This window comes from Camelina sativa, chromosome 1, assembly GCF_030686135.1.
Source record: "Camelina sativa cultivar CO46 ecotype springtype chromosome 1, ASM3068613v1".
Classification (NCBI taxonomy): domain Eukaryota; kingdom Viridiplantae; phylum Streptophyta; class Magnoliopsida; order Brassicales; family Brassicaceae; genus Camelina; species Camelina sativa.
This window is the reverse complement of record NC_141880.1, coordinates 8,906,313-8,924,347: the sequence shown is the minus strand read 5'-3', so window position 1 is coordinate 8,924,347 and position 18,035 is coordinate 8,906,313. Positions and strand designations below refer to the sequence as shown.

At 33.0% G+C, this 18,035-nt stretch overlaps 1 protein-coding gene and 1 pseudogene across 4 annotated transcripts; one reads left to right on the top strand and one right to left on the bottom strand.

Annotated features, from left to right (window-relative positions):
• Nucleotides 1–2,359: 2,359 nt before the first annotated feature.
• On the bottom strand, nucleotides 2,360–9,803 carry LOC104785429 (DNA mismatch repair protein MSH5-like; annotated as a pseudogene). The gene is made up of 34 exons (XR_015560161.1): nucleotides 9,662–9,803; nucleotides 9,282–9,313; nucleotides 9,052–9,146; nucleotides 8,776–8,856; nucleotides 8,627–8,699; nucleotides 8,343–8,406; nucleotides 7,946–8,100; nucleotides 7,737–7,838; nucleotides 7,612–7,639; nucleotides 7,504–7,535; nucleotides 7,359–7,416; nucleotides 7,020–7,106; nucleotides 6,661–6,717; nucleotides 6,466–6,567; nucleotides 6,320–6,364; nucleotides 5,865–5,942; nucleotides 5,735–5,785; nucleotides 5,571–5,652; nucleotides 5,172–5,245; nucleotides 4,967–5,081; nucleotides 4,796–4,892; nucleotides 4,563–4,652; nucleotides 4,400–4,464; nucleotides 4,246–4,304; nucleotides 4,060–4,136; nucleotides 3,888–3,974; nucleotides 3,589–3,650; nucleotides 3,440–3,501; nucleotides 3,301–3,354; nucleotides 3,116–3,201; nucleotides 2,999–3,030; nucleotides 2,883–2,906; nucleotides 2,657–2,772; nucleotides 2,360–2,575 (listed from the first exon to the last, which is right to left on the bottom strand). The product of XR_015560161.1 is annotated as a DNA mismatch repair protein MSH5-like (transcript).
• Nucleotides 9,804–16,834: 7,031 nt separating this feature from the next.
• On the top strand, nucleotides 16,835–17,679 carry LOC104785419 (uncharacterized). 3 transcript variants are annotated; one of them, XM_087455451.1, is made up of 2 exons: nucleotides 16,838–17,230; nucleotides 17,435–17,679. In XM_087455451.1, the coding sequence occupies exons 1-2, from the start codon at nucleotides 16,900–16,902 to the stop codon at nucleotides 17,500–17,502; spliced, it is 399 nt and encodes a 132-aa protein (XP_087311577.1). In that variant the 5' UTR covers nucleotides 16,838–16,899; the 3' UTR covers nucleotides 17,503–17,679. The 3 variants fall into 3 exon arrangements, with proteins under 3 accessions (XP_010508937.1, XP_087311577.1, XP_087311578.1); XM_087455452.1 differs by having other exon boundaries at nucleotides 16,839–17,230; nucleotides 17,477–17,679; XM_010510635.3 differs by having other exon boundaries at nucleotides 16,835–17,679.
• The last annotated feature ends 356 nt before the right edge of the window (nucleotides 17,680–18,035 follow it).

The following is an 18,035-nucleotide window of genomic DNA, read 5'->3' as shown; positions in this document are numbered from 1 at the left end:
AAATATCTATTCAACTAAAATTTTGACTGAATAACGAGTAAAACTTCAAATATATAAATTCAATTTCATATATTTCTTTTGTTGAATTGTATAATTTTATATACTATAATAAACTTTTAAAAAATTTTTAATTTGAAGTATTTATAAATATTTTAATTTGATATTTTTAAGAATATCATAAATATATGATAGATTAAATATTTAGAATTATAAACACTCTAATTTGATTTGTTATAGCACGGGTCAATAATATGTCACTATAGAATGAAAAAACTTCAAGAAATATGGTTTCTTGCTGAGCATGGGTTGAAATTTTTAAAAATATGATTTCTTAGATTAAAGTTAAAGTTTGGAATAATGTTGTTTGGTAGAGGCTTTCTCGATCAAGATGATTTTGACAAATATATGTTACATATTTGGTCATAAAATTAATATGCAGTATATTATGGGTATAAAGAGAATCTCATCGTTGGGATTATATTTTCTCTCCTCAATTTCGGCTTGTAGCTGGTAGGTTTACAGAGCAACAAAGGAACGTGACTCTGTTCCAAACTTTCTACTCTTACTATACTTTCTAAGGGATTGTAAAAACAAAAATAAAACAATTATTTTTTTTTGTATGAATGTTAAATTATATTCACCAAAAAAAGACTGTGGTCCAAAAAAGTTTACAACTCAGAGAAATTCTTTGAATATAGAACTGAGACTAAAAATATTAATTTGGATGTGTCTGAAACCAATACTGAAGACCACTCTCATATCCGGAAGTGGTTGTCAGTGTAAGCAGTCGATTGCTGACATTCTTGGAGATGAAGCTTAAGAGGTTGGATGATGTAGTTGGAGCTTCTCCATGTCGTTCCCGCCAGAGGCTATGAATAGCAGACTGAAAAGCGTATCGAAGAACAAACAGGTGAAGCCGTGGTGTTAGTAAGAAGACTGAAAAAAAAACAATTATTAGTAAGTCATTAAAGACATGAATATATTTACGCTAAAACCACCACCAAATTAAATAAAAAGAATCCTTAAATCAAGTTTTTAAAACATATCAGATTATACCTTCACATTAACGGTCAAATGTGAGGATCATGCAATTATAAGAATTTATCACAAAAAAAGGGACTATGTTAATCACGAGGTGGTGGGCTAGTGGTTCCAGTTTGGTTGGAAAATTCACAGTTTGGGCTAGCGATTCTCTCCGAGCGCTGAATTGCTAACTTTATCCTTTTGGCTCTATATATATAGAGAAGAGATAAAAAGAAAACATTCAAAAAAAATTTGTGGTGTGGTAAAAAAACGAAAAGGTGTCAGTAGTGAGGGATTGTTTGTGAATTGGTTTTTTGCTTGATGATTAAAATAGAGATGATATATTGTTTTTGATACTATTTTAATTACAATGAATAAGGTATCAAGTTGTGAATTTTAATTACTCTATAGTCTTGGGTTTGTTGTGAATTAGTTGTGTTTTACTTTTAGCTTTATTGTTTTAGGGAAGAGTCTTGGGATCGTCCATAATAGTGAATTGGTGTTTGCTACTATATGATTGGGGTGGAAAACGATAGAGTAAAATAGTAGTAGTAATAATACTCTCTTCTCTCTCTAGAGTAATGCTGTAATAATAATACTAAGTATGTACATATATTGTTTCGCTAATTATCGAACAAGAACAAAAACCAATACTATAAGAGAGAGGAAAGAAATTAAACTTAAAAATATTCAGGAAATAAATTAATTAAAAATGAGTAGTAGGAACACACAAAATTATTTTTAGACTACCTTAAAAGGTGATGTATGTGTGTTTTGTCAATCCTTACAAATGCAATTAACGATTCAAACTTTGGTATTTATTTAATGCAACTGTATCTCTCTCTTGTTTCAAGCTGTGTAAATAGAACTGTGCTCTCTGGAATTGCAAGTAGTAATCGGGTCTTTTTTGTTATCGACATCGTCAGGTTCACTGGACAGTGCACCCGGTATACATGCAGTGTGTTTTGATTTGATGAGTTCAAGGCTGGTAACATTGTGAAGCAGACAAGACATTAGAGCTGTGGAAGAAAGGCGAGAATGCAACCCATTAAACTCATCCTCTGAAGTTCAAGTTTCCACGGAGATCAGACGCATCTAAGCTCTCTCTTTCACACCTCTCTATCCCAAATTGCAAGTCTGAATAATCGCTAATCTCACCAAGATCTGTTTCTATGCGCGATACAGCATTGTTATATGTTTGTAACTAGTTTTTCTTTACAAGAGTATAGCCATCGTTTTGGAAGTTTTTTTTAAGAAAAGGTTCAGTTTGGTCTAACTAACAGAGAGTTAGTGTGACATTTTTTTGTTATTTATTTACCTTTTTTAAGAGAAGAAATTAAGTCAAACTAAATTACCAACCAATACAATATTTATGTATTCTTCTATTTTAATAAAAACTTTTCCGTTTTAAAAATCTACTGTTGTTGGTTACATTTTGTGTAAGGGTCTTCACTTTTTGAGTAAGGGTTTATTAGGAAGTGAAGATATCTTGAAAGAAGGCACGGACGTCACCTTTACTGATGTCAAACTCCATAAACTTGTCAACAGCATCCTGCAAATTTCATTTGGTTTCAGTACACGTTTGGTAAGGCCATGAGGACAGAATTGTGAAAGTAGGAGAGAGCAAAAAGACCTTGAATGCTTCATCTTGAGATGATATTTTGTCAAGGCTTAGTTTATCGACGCTGTTGTTGCTTTCAAAGGCGTCCAACACGATGGCTGCTCTCTTCACGACTTCCTCCGGAACACCTTCCATCAACAATAGTGAAAACTTCCTTCTGTTACTCTATAAATCCACATTAGTAAACATTGTCATCAATTTTATTAGAGTTAATATTTTGTAATATTCCTATATGTACCAGCGAGTAGTGCGCAATGAAGACCTGCATTACATAAATAGGTTTGATGAAGTTCGGTGTATACACAAGAAGCTCATCATGTAGACAATAACGCAAGCAACATAAATAATGCTCACCATAGCTCAGCAAAGTCTGTCCTGGAATTAACCTGCAAACAAAACCATTGCTTAAAACATGGAAGTCTTAAGAATGTAGGCAGTTTAAGTAGAATGCTAGTCGCTGAGACTCCATACCGATAAAGAAAAACAATATCTTCCATTTTTGCGGATTCTGTGTCTGGCCTAAGAACGCTCATTGTATAGAATTTAATCTTCTCAGACTGAAGTGAAAAAGAAGAAAGATGATGAGACTCTCACTGTGAAGCGAGGAACTACTTCAAAATCTGCTGAGTTATCTGGGATTGGATCGGAGTACATACAACAAGTAAGCAGCTCTCGTTAAGTAGTTCAGTCAAGTGCGTACATACTAGAACCTGAAAGCATGCATCAATAGGCAACGCCATGTTATGGTTTATAAAAGAACATACAAGCTTAAAGACAGACAAGAGAATGCTATACCCTTGGTGGCTCTGTACATGTAGCAAAGTGACTTATTGTCCCACCAAGCAGGCCAATACCATCTGTACTTAAAATAAGAGTGTGGGTAAGGCAGAAGTTTTCACAAACACATGCCTTTTATCCAATGCAGAGGGTGGAGAAATCCTTACCTTCTGTAAGAGTGCCTTTACCAAACTCGTCTAATAGACACAGAGATCTTGAAGTTGCCTGCCTGGAAAATTTAAATCACAATTATTAGGAACAAGATCATAAGTCATGAACAAACTACAAATTGGTTTCTTCCACAGTTGAATTTTGATTGATATGTGCTATCTTGGGTCACCATGAACTTAAATAATGTAGCTCGTGAACAAGAAGTCACTAACTGACCGAAGCGATTGAGACCGGCTCACAAGAACCTATCAATAGTGGAGCTGAAATCAAGTTAGAATAGAAGCGTTTGGAATACCTGAGCATCATTCCTACTTGATGCAAATCTATCATGAATGTAGATTGTTCCGCGGTCATGAACTTGCTTCCCATTGCACAAAAGATCCTGTTGTTGTAAGACTAATCTTAGTAATAAAAAATATACATAAAAATGTGATTGTAGAAGGATCAAAGAATGCAGGACGTTTGACCTGTCAGTTAAACCAATAGTTGCTGCATCTGCTGGTACAAAGCTTCCAATATGAGACAGAAAAACAATTAAAGCCACCTGCAAATAACAAGCCAGAAGGAATGCTCGACTTGAGTTGTAAATTCATGATGATGAAGTACACTTTGGTCGGACGAAGAGAAACAAGACTTAGAATAGTAAAGCCGACCTGCTTTACATATATGCTCTTTCCTGAGTAATTAGGACCGGTAATTATATGAATTCGGCCTGCGACAGACAAAGTTACAATCAGGTGATGAACAAAGACTAGTTTACAATTTAAGCTTTAATGCACGCCTATCCCTATAGAGTCAAAAGCTCACCACTATAATTGATTTCAGTGTCGTTCGGGATAAATGTATCCACAGCCATTTCCTGCAAAACATGTCTGCCCACCAGTATAGATATTTACGGATACAATTTTTTGTGAGTTTATATATTAATGCAACAAGAAGACATAAGTGCAGCTCATAGAGTCAGTTTCACCTTCCATTTCGAATATCAAGCAATGATTCTGTAGTCAGAACAGGCCTGACGTAGTTATTCTGATGTGCAACACAAGCCAACGATAGAATGCTAGAGAAGCCAAGAAGAATGAATAAGTTATTACCCATTACTCATAAGTAGCTAATTAGTTAATAGGTACGTGAAAAGTGCTGCTTTTCTTTAAGAGGACTAGAATGGAATTAGATATCCGTAGTTTTTGGAATATAAATTACCAATCAAGTTCTGCAACAAAGTTAACTGCCTTCAGCAGGTGAGCCGAGAACAAAAGTGTGTGCGATAGCAAGTCCCTAATAATTGCCCTCTCCATATCTGTCAGCGAAAATTTGTAAAACAAGATACTACATCATCATACTCAAGAAGGATACGCCATGAAAAATATAAACCAGTATTCAGACATACCTAAAATTTGTGGTAGATATCTCCAAGAAGGTTGTCTAACTCTCGTGTCTTCGGTGTATGATAAAAGAATCGCTGAGTCTCTCCATCCATATCCGAAAACTAATCACAAGAGAGAACTGTAGATTAAATTTCTGCTTCATAGTGATATAGCCTTCAAAGGGTTAAGATTTTTAACACAAAACAATGTACCGCAAATTCAAATTCAATAAGCCTGTCAAGTGCAGTTTCATCAAGCTTTTCTCCAAAGATACACATTAGGTACCCTGCAGAACAGATAAATCATAAGAGAAAGTGTATATTCATATACAGAAACGAGCAAAGTGTGAACAAATACACCATAGTAATTTGTTAAAGACGTATCATAAAATGAAAGGATATTCAGCAACCAAGAAGCATAGACACCATAGTTGAGCTGATAATTCGAGGACATGGTGGTTCCAAAACATGAATTCGTGCAACTGAATTTCACCTTTCTTAATAATGAGGTTAAGTTCTAAAAGGCAACTATGTCTAAAAATCATCATCTAAACCTTTAAAGATCTAGTAAAGAACCTATCCGAAAACTACAACGTGAAACTGCAGACCCACCAATTTGTTGAATATAGACGATACAAGGGGGGAGCTTTTCGTTATGCAGATGAGGAAAGTGTTCTAACTCCATCGCTGAAACCTGTCAGTAATTAAAATCAGCCAAGAGAGATGCCGATTCATCCTTATATATCAACTAAGGGAACTTATCACATAGAAACAACCTCCTGCAGAAACTCTGGCAACTCCTCGTATATTTGCCTCAGCTCATCCAACTGGTAAAATAAGAAATGAGTTACTTGCAAAAAGGATTAGCGGTATGAGAACCCGAATAAAAAGAAGTTCTATGATAACCTCAGCACAGAATCCTTCTTTCACCAATGTTTGATAACCCCTCTCTTTGCTTCTAGTTACATCAATGACTCCAATGACCTGTGGAGTTAACTGTTACTAACTGTAGTCATAATTATTTTACATATCCTACAACATCTTTCACTCAAAGGCGAGCTGAATTTGTTTAACCCAGTTTCTCAAATGTTGGGGTATCCAACGCCTGAATAACCCAGTAAATTGTGACTCTACAGAATAAATCTTAGCTGATCTTCTTTTAGCCACTCAAAAGTGTTGCAAATGAATGGCCCCATACCCCGTTTTAAACAATATATCACTCCATTAAGGTTTTAAATTTCTAAGGAAAGCAAAAGAGAGATGTTAAGACCTCAATTTTGAAAGAATCAAGATCTGTTCTTTTATAGAGGAAAGTACAGATTATAACGGAACTAAAGAAACGGAATGTAAAATTAACTGACCAGCTCATAGACATAATCTAGCTCTGTGCTGATACATAAGCCGGCCTGCAACAGGAAAAGAGAACTTAGCAACAACCAGGAAAGTGGATCAAAGAGTCTGAGAATAGCAATTGAAGGTTCATAAGCTGATGATAAACATTAGTAACCTTCTCAATAATGTCCAAGTTGAAGCGTCTCATATGCTCTCTGAGACTTTCTGAAACTCCAACTTCAAATATCTTATTAACGTGCAAGAGCGCACTTATACTCTAATGCACACAATAAGATAGCATAACATTGGGGCTTGGGAGACTAGTTTTATAGACCAAATGAAAGATGATAGTCAGAAAGAATGAACTTACCTTCAAAAAAGCTGTCCAGTCGTTACTGGTACAAAGGGACGTCGGAGAGTTGAATTTCTTTTTTTTAACATAAAACATCCATATCCAGAATAAACAAAAGTGTTATCAAAACAAAAATGGAATCTACAGACCAGGCATACAAGAAGATAAATGGCATGCAATGTATCCACATTCTCTGTCTGGGCAGAATTGCTCACATAACACTATTTCTACAATTAACATATACACTACAAAACTGTATGGAAACTTTTCTCTGTGCGATTAATTTCTAATCCTAATTTTTCTTCACAGGCTCTTATGGCTAAAGGGGGTAGGCATGCTAAAACTATACTATATATAGAATAATGGTACATACATACCTTGAGCAGATGCGAAATGTCCTTCACTGATTTCAGTGTCTCCCGCAATGATGCCATCAGCTCTACTGAAGAAATGAAAAAGGAAATCTAATACAGTCAAAAGAAAGATCTCAGAACATCAGTGAAAGCCTGAAAGGCACCCCTGTCAATTAATGGTCGAAGTATTTTTCTTCCGTTCATAACAAATGAAGATTGGTTAAAATTATGCTGACAAGGCTGCAGAAAGCAGAGATATAGTTTAATCTATTGGTTTCTCTTCTTTCATGTTGATTGTTAACTCCTAGTCTGCTTGGCATAAAGCAAAGTCCTTCACAAGAGATCAAGAAAGTAAAAGGATACAGCATTGAGACGGCGATCTAACACTTCAAGATCTAAAATTGGTCTCATAAACCAGCTTCTGAAATAGAGAGAAAAGGAAAACAATGCCGTATGATTACATCAGCTTCAGAACAGTTTGTATATATATATCATTCCCATTTATTACCTTAAAAGGCGTCTGCCCATTGGGGTGGCACACTGAAATAGGCCTGATAAGTTAAATCATAAATCCAAGAATTGTCAACCAGAATGAACGAATGCAAGGAAAGCAAACCTTATTCATCATTCCAAACACCGAGAACCTTCATATCAAAGATTCAATGAAGATTATCAATAAGTCAAAGCAGGAAAAATAGATATAACATTCAACAGATGAACTAAGGCAATTAGTCATATTACCCTTCTTTGGCCCGGCCAATGCCCATATGGCTTGGATGTTTATCGGTTTGAAATATCTGCAGAGCCTCGTGCGCAGCCGCATCAAGTTTAAGAAACTTGTTCCTGTTATAAATTTTTGTAAAGGATTTGCAGGCACATTATCATCCCAAAAATTCAGGAAAGTAATTTTTATCAAGACAAAAGAACATAACAGACAAAGTGGAGGATACAGTGGTACTTCCATGACTGAATCAATTGCGATTGACGCAGTCCCAGATTCGTTTTGTTCTAGAGTTTCAACAATTCGTTCACCTTCTAATATAGCAAGAAGGCCCCCACTAACACGAACTTGGACTTCACTGCCCACATCCATCATCGAACTCAGCTGCAATAAACAAGCAAAATGAAGAAGCTTCATACAATTATAGATAACTTATTTTACCACTTACTGAAAATGTGTTAATAACCACAGAATTAGTTAGCTACAATGTCAAATTAATTCATTGTGACATCGAAAATATAGATAAATTCTACATTATGATTGAGATTCCAACTGCAGATTACGGTAAGACCAAGCGATCAAAATCCTAGTAAAGAGGGATTAACATTTCCCCCGCTGTAACTTACATAACAAATCCTTTCTTTGATGTTCAACCCATCATCCATTCCTGTTACTCGAAGATACACCAATCTACACAATATTGGGATAACAGTCAGTGTAAAACAGCAGGTATAATAAAAATATCATGAGTCAAGTAAGCTATCATATTTGAGTAAAAAAAACTGGAACCGCAGGAACCAGTTTCCTACCAGACCATTTTATAAATGGGGAATTCATCTTGTAACAAGTAATATGACTAACAAGAGTCACATAAATAAGGTATTCGTGGAGTTAATTACACTTTCTGTACCTGTGCCACGCTTGCTCGTAGCTGAATGTTGAGCTCTTTACCAGCCGCACCACGGTATTCTCGTCAGTTCCATCTGCAGAAACAATGAAAATACGCAAAGGCCATAGACTTAAGGGCTAATAATTCAACAGAAATAGAGAGTGCCATACCACACTGCTGCAGAGCAGCTACAAAGGACTCTTCACTTTTGGTGCTTGTGTAAATGATTGATGGCTTCGCTTGATATTTTACTGAAGATATATAACCAAGACATATGAAGCGATCCAAAAACTAATGTGGTAAGCACAGTGTAGCAGAACAAAAGTGCTGCAAAGTAGTTGTAAACCAAGAACTGGCTTTGCCAAGCTTAGTTAGAACTATGGTACATCAATATAAGGAAACCTACATGTAAAGATTCCATTATGTTTCATAATAAGAATTTATACCCATATTAATCAAAGTAAAGTCTGAGCAATCTTCCTCCCAAAATTCTAGCACATGAAGCTTGCGTTCACTGCAGTCGTAATAAGAAACTCCAACTCTGGGAAAAGAAATGTTTTAAGTTAGATACTGATCCTTAGTAACACTACATAAAGGATATGAGCTTGTTCATCTGATAACCACCAACTACATAAAGAAATGCATTCAAAACAAGAATTTGAAGTCATATACTAACCGTCGACCATGCTGAATGCAAGCCATATAAACCTGCATTACATTGAAAACAAATTTGTAAGTAACAAACTGTGTGAAATCACAGGGTATCAGAAAGAAGTGTTCATGCGATCAAATCGACATAATAACTAGATCCAATTACTTCCGATTAAACCAATCTAAGATCAAAATCGGGGAAAACTAGGGTTTATCAATATCTATACAATCGAGATCGATACACATCGATTCCACAATAGATCCGAGGTTTTGAATTGTCGAGTCCCTAAATCACGGAAAGTAGATATCAAACTTTTACAAAACCCTCCGATTTCTCAAGTGACGAATAGCAAAATCAGAAGAGACCGGTCGCGAATTTGTGGGAGAAAACGTAATCGAAGATACCTGTGATTCGATTTCTGTGTCGTCGATTTCCTCCATTGGGGCAGACTAAAACGAGAGAGGGAGAGTGAAGAAAGAGCAGATACGTTGGGGAAGATGAAATGAGAAGGGCGCGAAACAGAGCACCCAAGTCTCGATGCGATTTATTTAATAAAATGTAAAATAAAATCCGCGTTTTATCATTTTTTTCTACAGTCGGCATCCAATTAAATATCTGCCTTCTAGGAAAAAAAACAAAAAAAAACACTTGTGAAATAACAAAGTATATCATAATTAAAAATTTATAATAATATAAATTGTAAAAAAGAAAAATTGATTGATAGAAGCTTTGAAGAATGGGAAAATATATCATAAATTATCACTATCGTTGATATAATATTTATATATATATATATGTTTAGGAAATCAATCATTTTAAAAATGGATTAATTTTTGTTCAATAATGTAAAAAAAAATAATTTGATATTAAATATATACAGCAAAAACTTAAAATTTTTTTGACATATAATATAATATACTGTCTCATTGCAAGTATAAATATTAATACAATTGTATATAAAGTCTGAGAATACTTTTAATGAGTCGGAAGAAGGTTGATTTTAGTTTGATGATGTTTTTAGTTCTATTGATACTCACATTCTTATATTTGCGTGTCTTTGTTTTTGTTTTAGTATGAAATGTAAAAGTATCACGAAGAAAATTACCTATAATAAAATAATTTTGGTAAAAAATTAAAGAAAAAAACAAAAAACAAGATCTTCACATTTGACTAATTTATGTATTTATGTGAAGCTAATTCATATTTCCCACCTTCATTTCTAAAAATGTCACTCCAAATGACACTTCATTAGTTTTGCACCCATATTACATATATAACTATGATTGACCTCGTGGTAAATCATAGGATAATATTTTTCATGTAATTGTTAAGTAATTGATATGTGTTGTTTTTTAATAAAATATTATAACTTTTATATTTATTTTATTGTATTTGCAAACATTTAAAATATCAGTTATTAAATAAATAGGTATTGAATTTGAAAGAATTATAGTAAGTATGTATATTTTACTAAGAATTATTGAATAGGTAATTTAATAAAATTTTCATATATATACTATTGGATTTTGATTTTAACTAATTTTGGTCTTAAGTTATAATTTCAGATTAAATGATTAGAATCTCGATGAATATTAGGATTTTTATTAATTACCATATTTATTGTTAATGATAGAAATTAAAAATATTAGGATATTGATGAATGACCATATATATAAAAATTATTATAATTTTGAGAATCCAAATCATTGAATCGGGTTATATATTTCAATTTTGATTCGATTCGTAAAGATGACACAAAAATGTACTTCAAAAATGATTAGATAGATTGCCATGTAAGTGTGTAGTTTTTGTTCACATATTTTTTTTTTCTTTTTGAAAAGGGTTCACTTCAAAGTGAAAATGAAGTAACAAATCCATGAGTATTTCTAAGGAGGTGTTATTTGTTTATTGATTTGTAAATCCATATAGAATTTAAAAATCTTTATTGATTACGAAAATCAAAATAACATGTTTTACTATGGGATTTGAATCCTTCTATTTTTTCATTTTCAATACCATTCAAATCCATTTAGGGGGAGGGGGGTTATTGGTTCACGGAGGTTAATAGATTTTGAAATGTAAACAAAAATAAAGTGTTAATCAATCATTGATTTTAAAATAATAATCATAATGTGTTATTGGTTCTATGATTTAGAAATATTAGTTAAAATTCTTTGTTATTCGTTTAGTGATTTATTTTTATATTTCAAAATCCACATTATATATTCAGAGGGTGAAAAATAAGTAGACATCCTTCTGATTGTGATTTGTGATTAAGGACATTTTTTTTTTCTTCCCAAACTAAACAAAAGTCATATTGTAGAAAGAACAACAACAAAAAAGTAAGATATGTTTCTATGTGATACATTTTCACTAAAAAAAGTAAGAATAATCATTTTCACTAAAGCAAATCAACAACAACAAAAAAAATTCATAGATTTTCTTTCTTTTCTTTTCAAACTGCTGTCAAGTAAAATAAGAAATTCATGAATCCACGACCACAAGTGCAATTAAGATAGCAACAAAAAAACAAATTTTTACAATTCACACTAGGATAAAAGCATAAGACTTACTAGTGAAAGGGAGAAGTTCCCATTACGAGCTTAAAAACACACAAGAAAAAAATCAATTGGGTTAAACAATTGGAAGACAGTCTTGTTGAATTCTGTGGGATTTTGGCAGCTCTCGCTAAGAAGTATCATCAACTCTAGGAGGTAAAATTGATCAACGTTGTGATTGACATTATCAGCAGCAACAAGGACCACATATATAGATCTCATTATATACTGGTTATTCTCGGAACCTGGAAACTTGAGGGCTTCAAATAAATTAATCATCCCAGTCTGCAGATATTGAGTCCAATCACAATCTTTAAGCCCACTCAAGAAAATCTCTCTGATGCAGTCTACCGCATAAGAGTGGACGACATTGCTATCTGCTCCAAGGATCAATGCCGACACGCACAACACGTCAAAATTCCAATATATTGAAACATGACCGCCACAAACAGCCATTGTCAAGAACCTCAAAGTCATGGCCTTTAGCAGTGAAGGCGGTTGAGACTACCGTGCATCAATAGTTTTGGAGTGAGAATGTGGCTCCTTGCAAATGTTTTAACATTAGGGTAAGTGTTAGACTAAACCATAAGGGAGGCCAAGCGTAGTCCGCACTCTATGTCTTTCCATGACCCTAACCTTTCAGGAGAAACAACCACCAAGTTGAAAATCCTATGTTATTCGTTTAGTGATTTGTTTTTAGATTTTAAAATCCACATTACATCTTCAAAGTAAGTAGACATCCTTCTCATTGTGATTTGTGGTTAAGGACATTATTTTTCTTCTTCGCAAACTAAGCAAAAGTCATATCGTGGAAAGAACAAACAAAAAAAAAGGTAAGATTTGTTTCTATGCGATTCAATTTCACTAAAAAAAGTAAGAACAATCATTTTCACTAAAGCAATTCAACAACAATAACAACAAAAAAAATCATAGATTCATTTTCTTTTCTTTTCAAAATGGTGTCAAATAAAATAAAAAATTCATGAATCAACAACCACAAGGTGCAAAAAAGTGAGCAACAAAAAAACAAGTCTTTACACTTCACAGTAGGATAAAAGCATAAGACTTACCCGTAAAAGGGAGAAGTTCCTATTACGGGCCTAGAAACACACATAAAAAATCATTTGGGTTAAACAAACGGAATATAAAAAGCTTTTGAGCCTAATAGAAATAACTTATATTATTTTTTTGCAGTTTTACCATTTTTTCTACCATGGGCGTCCAATTAGATATCAGCGTTTTGAGAAAGGAAAATAAAAATATTAAAATTACATGTGAAATGAAACAAAGTCTATCATAATTAAAAATAAATCATGCATATCTAGAATGAAACTGTAAATATAAATATATATATATACATATATATGTATATATATATATATGTGATTGATATAAGCTTTTGAAGAATGGGAAAATGTATCATAAATTACCACTATTGATATATGTATGTTTAGGAAATCATTCATTAAAAAATGGATTAATTTTCGTTCAATAATGTAAAATAAATCATTTGATACCAAATGTACACAACGAAAAAACTTAAAGAAATTGTGACATATTGTTTCATCGCAATCCCCTATATAATAAAACGGAAGTACACAATTTTTTTTTGTAGACTATATAATACGGGTTATAAAATTAATTATTTGATATTTGATAGGTTATAGGTTATATGGGTTGTAACCATTAGTTAAATATCGATTTAAGATCCTCATATCATCATATCTCCAAAAAATATTTAATTAACCATATATAAGTAACAAAATCTCAAAACTTAATCACTCTTCCGCGTTCTTTTTACAGGGTAACAAAATCCAAACAGAGGTGAAGAATGAGGATGTTACGAAATTTAAGAAAGTTCTTACAAAAGGAGATTGGAAAATCATTGAGAAATTTTCAGTCACCAAAGTGCTAAAGCACAGGTTGATTTTAATCACTAGATTTTAACCGTGTACAAGCATGGGTACAGTTACGGACAACCACATATTGTCCAAAAACATTTTTAAACAATTACATAAATTATATTTTATGTAAAAAATGCAATATAAATCAAATGAATTTCAATCCGTACTCTAACACGGTCATAATCTAGTTAGTTGTTTACGTTAAAATACAATTGTATCATTGTATTTATATAAAGTCTGCGAATGCTTTAAATTCGTCCAAAGAATGTTGGATTCAATGATGTTTTTAGTTCTATTGAAAAACTCAAATGTATTTCTAGATAGCTGGTTAATTGGTTTGTGTAAGAAGCATGATATTAGTGAAACACACGATATATATATCGCCTTGATGACTATGGAACATATACAGATCCATAAATTTTCTTTATAAAGAGAAACTATATATGGAACATATACAGATCCAAGATCACTGTAATGGATGCATGTATCATGTCGTTTTCGTGTATAACCACATTAATATGATAACTTTTCAGACCTTTTTATTTGTTTTTGATATATCAAACGTTTTCCAGACTAATATAAATCGTAATTTATAGTCTTGAGATCAAATTTGACTAAAGTTGGTTTTAAGTTATTTTCATATATATTTAATTACTATTTGGACCACATAACTTTGACAATATATTATATTAGATGTTCAAATTTTATGGATGAGAACGTAATTAAGAAGAAAGCATTCAATCCAAGAAGAGAACCAAGCTTCTTTTGAATCATCGACATGTTGCATATTATTCTCCCTTTTTTTGTTTTTTGGCCGTCAACATGTCTCTTTCTTATAAAACAAAAGATGAATAGTTTACTGGCGTAAAAGTTAAACAACGATATTGAATTATACAATGTGCCTATGCGAGCTAGGTAGATTCCGAATTTCAACCTTCCGAAGAAAATTAACATTTTTGATTACATATGTAAATGTGTAAAGTTTATGTATCCTAAACACAATAATATATGTACCTTCATTTTTTTCTATAATGGTAAACACTACAAAATGTAATAAACATATTAACAAAAACATTAATAAACATATTAACAAAAAAATTAAATAACTCCGGACATAAGAATAATCTAAAAACTCAGATGCATCAACCCTGCACCCAAATTTAAATGCGTGAAAGGCAAGATATTAGTGAAAAACATGATCTCCATAATTTTGCTTTATATAGAAAACTATGAAACATAGAAGATCCAAGGTCTTTGTTAAAAAAAAAAAAAAAAAAAAAAAAAAAAAGATCCAAGGTCATTGTAATTGTACCAAGTATCATGTTTTCGTGTATTACCACATTTAGACTTTCTATTTGTTTTGATATCAAACCTCTTTCAGACTAATATCAACCGTGTAGTCTTGAGATCAAATTTGGACTCAAGTTGGTTTTAAGTTATTTTCATAAATATTTAATTACTACTAAGATTTAATCCGCGGTACACCGCGGGACAATATTTTTAATTTTAAAAATTTTAAATTATATTGTATTTATTTGTTATTTTATTATTGTTTTATTAATTTAAAAAACATAAAATTTTACAGGTATTTGATATAAGTATTCAAAGTAGGATTTTTATATTGTTTTCAAGGTTTTAACCCGTGTGGTATATGTATAGTCTAGTAATACATTTATCTCCTGGTACACATCTAAAAGTGTTTAAAAAAAACAATTCCACTTAACTCCCTATATAGGATTAATGCCAACCCGTCTCACCAAAATTGAAATAAAGTTTTGCGCAAAAAAAAATCTATATAATTTTTTTATCAAGTTTTAATTATGTTAATTGTTTTACCAAATTAGCATACTTATATAGTTTATAATTTTCCATGTCAATATATATAGTTTATGATAATTAATAGAATTTTAATTTTTTTGGTAATTCCTCAAAAAATAAAAAATAAACCAAATTATATGGGGGTTTTCAACATATTTAATGTGACATTTTATAATTGGATTTTTGGTTTAGGAAATTTATTAATGTTTATATAATTATGGATATTGTAAACTTTTGTTATGGAAAATCTGTTGTATATCATTTAAATTTAAGAGATTCTAACATCTATAAAAATAGTTTTGGAGATTTAATGGGTTAAAACTTTAATGGATATAGTTGTTTTTGGAAAAATCGGAATGTATAGATGTTGTTAAGATTTTATGGCAATAAATGTAACAAATGTTGGTCAATTTAAGAAAGTTTAGTATTTGAGTTTCTCTACAATGTTATTTATGGAATTGTTTTAGGGGTTAATGTTGTAAAAAAAAAATAATTAAAAATTAAAGAGCATAAACCAAAATGTACTTCAAAAATGTTAATATAGATTAATTAGGACCACATAACTTTGACAACTATCATTAGATGCTCATATTAGGGATAAGAACGTCATTAAGAAGAAAGCATTGAATCCAAGAAGTGAACCAAGTCTTGAAAACATACATGTTGCATATTATTCTCATTTTTTGTCTTGTTTTTTTTGGCGTCAAAGTATTATTCTCTTTTCTTTGCCCAAAAAAAAATAAGTATTATTCTCTTTCCTATAAATTAAAATGAAAGATGAATATTTTTACTCCAATAAAAATGAAACAACAAGATTGGATTATACGATGTGCCAGTGCGAGGCAGATGCCGAATCTAAACCTCTTCCAAAGATAATTAACAGAAAAAAAGTTAGTGAACATTTTGGATTTCATATGTTATGTATAATGTTTATGTACTGTAAACATAATAATACATATATCTTTGTTTTTTCTTATAATGGTAGACACTACACAATGCAATAAACATATAAACAAATACATTAAATAACTCAGGACATAGGAAAAATATAAACCCTACACCCACATTTAAATGTGAAAGGCAAGAAAATTAGTACTATTAAGTACTAAACAGTCTAAGAATAAAAGAAGGGGTCTACTACATGTGGATGAGTAACATGTTTGTCAACACTGGTAGTTAGGGATTGCATTAAATTTGCCAACATGAATTAGATGGGCAGATGAATTAATGATAATTACTCACTCTAAATATTTACTTTCTCTTTTTATTCAATTCTTCCATTCTTTCAACTACATGCTATATAAACACCTTATTGGCTGACAGAGTTCCTCATCATCACATACACAAAACACAAAGATCAACATGGCTTCCAAGTCACTCTTTCTTGTTGCCTTACTTGTCGGCTCTTTTGCTTTCACTTCATTTGCTAGCGTCGCTAACAGGAAGCTTAAGAGTGGTCTCGAAGATCAAAAGACGTTTTTCCACGATCGAGGTGGCCTCGGTGGAGGCGGTGGTCTTGGTGGAGGTGGCGGCCTTGGTGGAGGAGGCGGAGGCCTTGTGGGAGGAGCTGGAGGTGGTTTAGGCGGAGGATCTGGAGGTGGTTTAGGCGGAGGAGCTGGAGGCGGTGGCGGTTTAGGAGGAGGAGCTGGAGGTGGTGGTGGTTTAGGTGGAGGAGCTGGTGGTGGAGCTGGAGGTGGATTTGGTGGAGGAGCTGGAGGTGGTGCTGGAGGCGGTGGTGGTCTTGGTGGAGGCGGTGGTGCCGGTGGAGGATTTGGTGGTGGTGCTGGCGGTGGTGCAGGTGGAGGGTTTGGAGGTGGAGCTGGTGCTGGGGGTGGACTCGGAGGAGGAGCTGGAGGTGGAGCTGGCGGTGGCGGTGGATTTGGAGGAGGAGCTGGAGGTGGTGCCGGTGGTGGATTTGGTGGTGGAGCCGGTGCTGGAGGTGGTTTCGGCGGTGGACGTCATTGATGAGAGCTACAAGCCTACAATATATTGACGTTAACGCATGGAATGCATGGCAATGGTTCTAGTTTACCAAAGTAATATGAAAAACATTAATATATTATTCATCTAAAGTTATTCGTTCCATGATTTTGTGTTATTATCGGGTTCTGATCAGAAATAAATGAATTAGTTACAAATTAATCGAGCTATATATACTTGGTGAATGGTGACTAGTCTATACGCCTATACCTTCTTCAATGTTTTTTTGACCTTATAATTCAATTTGACTATTAGTCAACGCAAATGAAGAACACAATTTAACGTTTAAGTTTTAACCCTAAAAATATTCGATGTAAACATTAACGACGATGCACGACAAGACGTAATTAAAGCCATTTTTCCCAAAAATGTGCCGAAATAAAAGAAAAGAGCTGTGAGCTAATATATCTAAGCTAGCAGCATCCCACATACTCCTAGTTATATTTGATATACTTTTGAAATAACCATCTATGTGGTTTCATAGATGAATCTGAAACGTATCGTCTACACCGGAGTCA

What these genes read in the sequence shown, in the direction of transcription:
- LOC104785419 (XM_010510635.3), top strand. Translation starts at nt 16,900, where the DNA reads ATGGCTTCCAAGTCACTCTTTCTTGTTGCCTTACTTGTCGGCTCTTTT.